Source organism: Myotis brandtii, unplaced genomic scaffold (genome assembly GCF_000412655.1).
Source record: "Myotis brandtii unplaced genomic scaffold, ASM41265v1 scaffold1102, whole genome shotgun sequence".
NCBI classification, from domain to species: domain Eukaryota; kingdom Metazoa; phylum Chordata; class Mammalia; order Chiroptera; family Vespertilionidae; genus Myotis; species Myotis brandtii.
Genome location: NW_005353757.1, coordinates 1229686 through 1237599, shown reverse-complemented (window position 1 = coordinate 1237599; position 7914 = coordinate 1229686). Strand labels below are relative to the sequence as shown.

General features: G+C 43.8%; 1 protein-coding gene across 5 annotated transcripts in view; it reads left to right on the top strand.

Moving 5' to 3' along the window:
- Positions 1-5143: 5143 nt before the first annotated feature.
- Positions 5144-7914, top strand: part of TBC1D31 (TBC1 domain family, member 31) — a 41984-nt gene continuing 39213 nt past the window's right edge. For 4 of the 5 annotated variants that reach the window (XM_005857320.2, XM_005857319.2, XM_005857318.2 and 1 more), the window contains exon 1: positions 5144-5428. In XM_005857320.2, coding sequence (XP_005857382.1) covers positions 5352-5428 — 77 coding nt within the window. In that variant the 5' untranslated portion in view covers positions 5144-5351. The remainder of the gene's footprint in view (positions 5429-7914) is intronic. The other variant, XM_014543964.1, reaches the window with a different exon arrangement.

Genomic DNA, 7914 nt, shown 5'->3' with positions numbered 1-7914 from the left:
AGCAAAAACCTATGGTAAGATGGAGGTAATATACCCAGGATTGGACATGAGCAGGGCCAGAATATAAGTAAGCTGCATGAATGTGTGGCCAGAGTACTATGTCATTAATGATACCTGGTCAAATACATGTCTGCATGGGATTGGGGTGTCCCTTATGACTGACACCAGAAAAAAGGCTGAGCTTGGATCAAGCATGGTTGAATTGGTAAGGAGGTGCAAACTGAAATGAGCTGCTGCTGCACACTGACCTGGTAGTGATAAAGCAAAATCCTCCCAGTGGTTCAAACTTCATGCATTGCCCGTGGTCATCCATTTTGCACATAATGAGAAGTGGCCTAAAGTAAGAATATGTAAGACTCCTGGGTAGTGGCATATGGCCTGGCTGTTTCATAGGTGCCTGGAAGTAGAAATGTTGGATGAATGAGGAGAAGGCCTGTGGAAGAGGCATGTGAATGGAGCTATGGGAATGGGCACAAAGTGTGGCTATCTGAATCACATGGCGGTGTCCATCAGGTAACGTACCATCATGGAAGAGACAATAAATGACCACATAGACATGATGATTCCGTCAGTCATATCAGCTAGACTCTGCTTTTGTCCACCTAGTGGGGTCACAGAGGGCACATGCAGAGTAGCCATAGAGATGGAAGCTCTGCCTGGTGGCAAGGGTGAAGGTTCTCTTTGTGGAATTTACAGGGAGGGCTCTTACTTCACAGTGCTGACCTGGCTCCTGCTAGTGCCAAGTGCACAACATGGCAGCACAAGAGACCAACACTAAGCCCCCAATGCAGCACGATCCTGCAAAGGGACCAGCCAGCCACTCACTGGATCGTTGATTTATATTCTACCTGGATGGGCCAGTGATTCAACTTGGCTGGAATTGATACATATTCTGCTACAGATTTGCCCTTTTTGCCCACATTGACCAAAACCATTATCTGAAGGATCTGTATGGATCCTAAAAAGCATTGTCTCCGACCATGGGGCATGCCAGCATGTATATGTCTGTTGTAGACTAATGACTCCTTCCAAAATTATCCATATTGTAATCCTCAGAACTTGGAATATATTATCTTACTAGAGGCCCTGTGCACGAATTCGTGCATGGGTGGGGTCTGGCCCACCCGCCCCACTTGGGGCCAATTAGGCCTGGCTGGCCAGGGGGAGGGGCCATGGGTGGTTGGCCTACTGGCCCTGCCCCCTGGTCGAACTCCCAGTTGAGGGGACAATTTGCATATTAGCCTTTTATTATATAGGATTACATAGGATGTGGCAAAAGAGGCTTTGCAGGTGTAGTTAAGTTGAGGATCTTCAGATGGGGAGAGTATCCTGGATTATCCAGGTGGGACCAATATAATCACAAGAGTTCTTATAAGACGGTGGTTCTCAACCTTGGCTGCACATTAGAATCACCTGGGAATCTTTTTAAAATCCTGATTTCTGGGCCTCATCCTCCGGAAATTCTGTTTCTTTGTTACTAATGTTGTGGCCCCACCCCATAACAAAGAAACAGAATTTCTGGAGGATGAGGCCCAGAAATCAGGATTTTAAAAAGATTCCCAGGTGATTCTAATGTGCAGCCAAGGTTGAGAACCACTGCCCTAGTCTATGGCAGCACTTTCTAATTGCAGGTGGGAATGATCTTACTGCCCATCAAGTTGAACATCACATTCCCCCCTCTCCTTTGATACTGTACCATTTCCACTGTAGGTGCCAAATCCTTCTGATTACACACAAAACATTCCCCATCGTTGGCTTCATGTATGTTTTATGAGAACAGCTGGGTGTGAGTATTTATATCAGCCACTGGGATCACATCTCTTTGATTTTCCTATTCTGTCCTGACTCATATTAAAAGGGTGGAGGGAGGTACCCTATGTCATAGTTCACTTGTAGTGGCTTTTGCCTCCTATGCTCTTCATACAAGACCAAATAGCCAAGTCTTCCAGGAAATGGAAAACGTTGCCTGGGTTTCATCAGTCAGCAGCATGGCACTCATTTCGGTTTTACTGATGAAACAGAACTCTTTCCTGTGTAATGTCAGCTTTCCTACATAATATGTCAACACACCCTGGTCATTACCGTTGCCTGTTTGAACTCCTTCCATGGTGTTGGACTTGGTCATCCCTTTGTCTCTTTTTGCCTCAAATGGAACAGCTCTCACCCTCTTTCTGCCTCAAACTTCAAGCTCTTCTAAGTGATCTTTCTACTGTAGTCAGAAGGATGTGTCTAGAAACCTCGAGTTTCCCTAGAACCTTTCAGGAATAGATATAAACTCCTTAGAATGGCAGACCTGAACCTTTTATATTCTAACGTTTACATATGTGTTCTCTGATTCTCCTGCTATTCAATCACATAGTGATTTGCTTTGTCACTCTAGAAATGGAAATTAGAATCACCATGATGTACCAGGAAACTCCTAGAATGGCTAAAATTACAAAGACTCATTATGGATGTGGAGCACATAGAATTCTCCTCCACCGTTGGTGGGTTGTAAAATGGTGCAATTACTAAGAAAACGTTTGAAAGTTTCTTACAAATTTAAATTCACAGCAACCATATGGCCCAGCTGTTCCATTTCTAAGAATTTACCCAAGAGATATGAAAATATATGTTCATAGAAAGACTTGTACAGGAATATTCCTAACAGCTTTCTTTATAATAGCAAAAAAACTGGAAACAATCCCAATGTTCATTGACAGGTGAATGGATAAGTTAATTGTGCTATTTCAATACCACAGCAGACTACTCAGCAATAAAAACATATGGACTACTAATACCTTCCATAAAATAGCTGACTCTCAAAGTAATTATGCCAAGTGAAAGAAGCCAGACCAAATTAAACAGTGCATAGTTCAGGACCCATTCATATAAATTTCTAGAAAATGTTAACTATTCTAAGAGACAGGACAGGAAGCAGATTAGTGGTTGCCTGTGAGCAAGGTAGGGTGGGGGTAAAAAGAGATTGCAAAGATACAGGGGAAAACTTTTTGGGGTGATAGATATGTTCTTTTTTTATTATAATGGTTTCACAGGGGTGTATTTATGTCAAAATTTATAAAATTATACAATTTAAACATGCAGTTTATTGAAGGCCAATTATATCTAATATATATAGGTACAGGATGCATCAGTTATTGACTGAAAAAACTAGCAAATAGTCTACCAACTTGGGTTATAAAAATTAGAAGATTATAATGAGCAAAAGGTTGGCATTCGTGGGTGAATGTCTCCTCAGTTGCCAACCTGACCTTCAGATTTAGCCTAACCAAATCTGAAGATAAGTGTGAAGTGGGAATCCAGAAGATTTGTAATATGGAAACCTCATTGTCACACATATGAAATTGAATAGAATGGTCACATGGGCTGTGACAGCCATACAAACTGAGCTGCAGGCAGGTTAAGCCTAAATAGTTAAGGAAATCATTCAGCAGAATTATTTCTGCTACTGATTAAACATTGTTTGGTTACTTGTGTAGGATAGATATGTGGGAAATAACCTGTGTTTCAAGTTAGGTGCCCATAAGTTTAACACCCTAAGTTTCCTGAATGATAATGCTGACATTCATACACACAGTTTATTACCATCTCAAGTCCGATTTCACAGGTTGGCCCCTCTGCAATAGGTTGTTAAAAAGTTGCCTGATCTCTCAGAGCCACCCTTGGTAGCAATATAAAAAGTTACAAAATCTGCATTGGAAAATTTTTGGTTAGAGTTTTGCTTTTCTGACAGAGTTTAAGCTTTTCAAGTATTATGACCATATCATTTTGTAAAAAGTCATTTTCTGTTGTGAAAAAGTAAAGGGGCCAGGAAAGAAAAGACTAAAGATGTAACCCTGGCTCTCCTACTAACTCAATTTCCTTGACTGCAAAATGGGGAAAATAGAAGTACCTCCCTGTACTTTGTTGAATGGTGGGCTCCCAAAATATATATTCATATCCTAATCCCAGAAACTATGAATATTACTTTATTTGGAAAACTAGAGGCCCGGTGCACGAATTCATGAGTGGGTGGGGTCCAGCCGGCGGCTGGCAGGGGGGAGGGGCCGAGGGAGGTTGGCTAGCAGCCCCCCCTAAGAAACAGTTGGCCACTGCAGTGGGCGTCATAGCAACCAGTCAGTCATAGTATTTGCTAGTATAATGAAGTTAGTGATCTTAAAATGAGGCGAACATTCTGAATTATCCAGGTGGGCCATAAATCATATTATAGAAAAGCAAAGGGAGATTTGAGACAGACAGAAGAGGAAAAGAGAAGGTGATGTGAAGATGGAGGCAGAGAAAGAAGTGCTGTGGTCACAAGACCAAAAATCAGCAACCACCAGAAGCTGGAAAAGGCAAGGAATGGAATTTTCCCTAAAGGCTCTGACTGGAGAGGTCTTGCCAACACCTTGATTTCAGACTCTAGCCTCCAGAACCATGAGAGAATAAATTTCTGTTTTCTTAGCCACCAAAGTTGTGATAATTTATTACTCCAACCCCAGGGAACCAATACATGACCTCATAGAGTACTACAAATGGGAATAATAGTACTGCCAACATTGTAGGTTTGCTATGAAGATTAAATGAATTCAGTGAGTTAATATTCATAAAGCACTCAGCAGGGTGTTTGTTACCTAGTAAGCACTATTGAAGTGCTTAGTGAATTTTTATAAAAAAGAACTGAAGTCAATGGTTGATGATGACATTGCTTTTCTGGTTCATGATTGGTGGGCTGGACACCATAATATTGGAGCCTCCTGTTAGATTACAGAATTGAAAACATAATCATGACGCGGTGAAAAGGTTGAGAAGAGTGGACTCTACAAAGATTCTTTGGAGCCCAAATGTTCAATAAAAAGAACCCTTCAATTCTCTATATTTGAGTCCTTGGTTCTCTTTTAGTTGTCTCTACAACCCCTTAGTCCCTAAATGCAATATAGAACAGAATGTAGGAACCACAGGAGGAAATCACTTTTATTGCCTCCGTTGGAGCCTAAAATTCCGTGAGGACCCCAGAATGCAGAATTCCCATGCCTATTCCTCGCACCTATGTCACACCTGCAGAAAACTACGATTCCCAGAAGGCCTTGGTTCCCGGGGGACGGACCTCGAAAGGGGCGGAGTCTAAAAGGTCGTTGGCTTATTCCGTCGTCCGAAGCGGGAAGGCTTGCCGGGCAGAGTTGGGAAGGAAACCGCCTTCCGATTGGCTGCACGTACAAGGCCGGCGTCCTGCGTGTGGTTGGGCCTGGCAGAGGGAGATCCTGGCTGTCGGGACCTGGCGCTCAAACTTCCCGGGCCTAGAGCGCGGGGCCTGCCGGGAAAGCGCCGGACGGTTGTCACCTGCCGGCTGGCAGCCGCGGGTGGGCTCCGACATGCAGAGCACAGACCTGGGCAACAAGGAGAGCGGCAAGATATGGCACCGCAAGCCATCCCCGGCCGCTCGGGACGGGTAAACGCCGAGGCGGGAGGGCACCGGCTGTGCAGGGGGTGGGGGCCGGCGAGGGGCGGGTCCTCGCTTTTGGGGAGGCGTTGGAGGGGCTGTTAGAGAGGATCGCTGCAAGGGGTCCAAGGGGCCGGGGGGAGGTTCGGGTTCTGGCTCTGATCGGCCCGGGATGCCTGGCTTGGGTGACTTCAGGAGGTGCCGATAGCCTGAGTTTCGGACACCCCTTTCCTGTCCGGGGGCCAAGGTGTGACCAGGATTAGCCTGGGGCCGGAGACAGGTGGTCCTCGGAAACATGCGGGAGCATTTGCGCTCCTGGTGATGCCAGGACTCGGCCTGACTAAATCTCCATAGCATTCTATGGTGTTCCTGGTAGATGCTCAGTAAGACTCGGTTAGCTACTGCAGCTGGAAAAGAACTCCAGATGCGGGCGAAGGAGAACAGTGCATTTCCTCCCCTTGCAAATGCCGCAGTTGGTCCATCCTTCAGTCCCTGCCTGCATTCAGGCAAGCATTCATTCATCAGCTCTTTAGTGAGCACCTACGATGTGCCAAGCTTCCAAGCTCTGAGACTGTAATAGAACAAACAAACGCCCGCTTCTCTGGAGTTTACATTTTAGCTTGTGCAGGATTCACGTTTCACAATGCAGGTCAGCCTTCCAGTAAGGCCAGCGAAGGATGTTTCTTATCACGGGCATCTTATTTGGGGGGGTCCCATTTTTTGGTAGATGTTATTTTTCAGAGCAGGTTTAGGTTCACAGCAAAATTGAGAGGAAGGTACAGATTTCCCATATACCGCCTGCCCCCACACGTGCATAGCCTTCCCAATATCCATATCCCCCACCAGAGTGGTACATTTGTTGCAATGGATAAGCCTACATTGACACATCATTATCACCCAGAGTCCACAGTTTACATTAAGATTCACTCTGGATGTTGTACATTCTATGGGTTTGGACAAGTGTGTAATGACATGTATCCACCATCAGAAGACCATACAGAATATTCTCACTGCCCTGAAAATCCTCTGTGCTCTGCCATTTATCCCTCCCCTCCCAGCCCCACTTTTCATCCTGTTCCCAAATATCTGTCCTGTTTAGGGCTCAGCCTCCTGTGTGATTGTAATGGTAGCCTTTGCCCCAAAGTGATGCCATGTTGGTTCCAGTTGCCACACTGGTTGATCTTCTTGCTTCTAATTCGCTAGGATTTCCCGGACTTTGTTTCATCACTTGAGTTTGTGTTTCAGTGTGCTTCTTGTTCTTGTCATTTTTCTGTTGATCCTTGGGTTGCTCCTCTACAAATCAACAGACTTTTAAGTGCCAACTCTGCATGCCCTGAGCAGCACAGTGCTAGTCGTTGTACCAGCAGCTTGTTTGGTTTCTGGTTCCTATCAGTCCCCTAACAGTGCTGCTGCCCCTCCAACTCCATTGAATAAAATGTTTTGTCCAGCGTTGGGATTCTGTAGTAGGAATTTTCTTTGTAAATACCACCCCTACTTCTGACGTTTTGTAAGTATTCTAAACGTTATTGCCAACCCACAATAATTCTCTTTTTTGCCGTTATAAAACATTGAGATATATGTGCAAGATTCCAAAAATGAAAGAAACAAGTTTGTGTGCAAATGTCCTTATTTGCTTCTTCCACTAAAACGGCTTTCTTTTTGTTTGTTAAAATCCTTCACTATGGTGTTGAGAAAGAAGGGAGCACTGCCTGTGGGGTCAGATGGACTTCAGTTGAAATAAATATCCATTTACTAGCTCTGTGACCTTGGGAAAATTAATCCCTACGGCTGTAAGAGAAGACAATCATACCTACCAGACAGGGTTGTCGTAGGGTGTTATGAAGACTTTAAAATAGTGTCTCCTGCATCCTTGTGTTGAGAACATATTTAATGTTTTTATTTTGTTTAAGGACTTAGGACCTCCATCAGGCAACCTGTGAGCAATTGAGACAGTTTTGCTAAAATAAATATTAGTAGGGGTGATTTATATGAAAAATTAGAAGGGGAGAATGCTGCTATTAATTGTGACTATATTTAGCTGGTAAGGTTGTAATCATTTTTATGTATGTGTTAGTGTTTTTCTGTGTTTTCCATATTTTGAACAATGATTGTGTAATTTTATAATCCAAACACATAATAAATGTTATAGAAAAAAGACTGGAGGCAAAAGTCATTTGCTCTGCCTGAGTTTAATTTCCTGGGAACATTTTAATGTGATTATTTGTCATTTCGATACGTTTATTTCTCCTCTCTCCCTCTGAGGATATAAGAGAAAAACCAGAGTTTGGCAATAGTTAAGATGGTAAAAACAGATTTTATTCAGGACTATTGCAATAGTGGAAAAGAGACCTCAGTACAGAACTGGTCTGGATTCTGAATACAGCCGGGCAAGTCGGAATTTACAACCAAGGAACAGGGTGGGGGTCAAACAGTGGATGGAAAATTATTAGGAGAAAGCATCTCGGGAAGGGAGTTCTGGCTAAACCGACCTAACA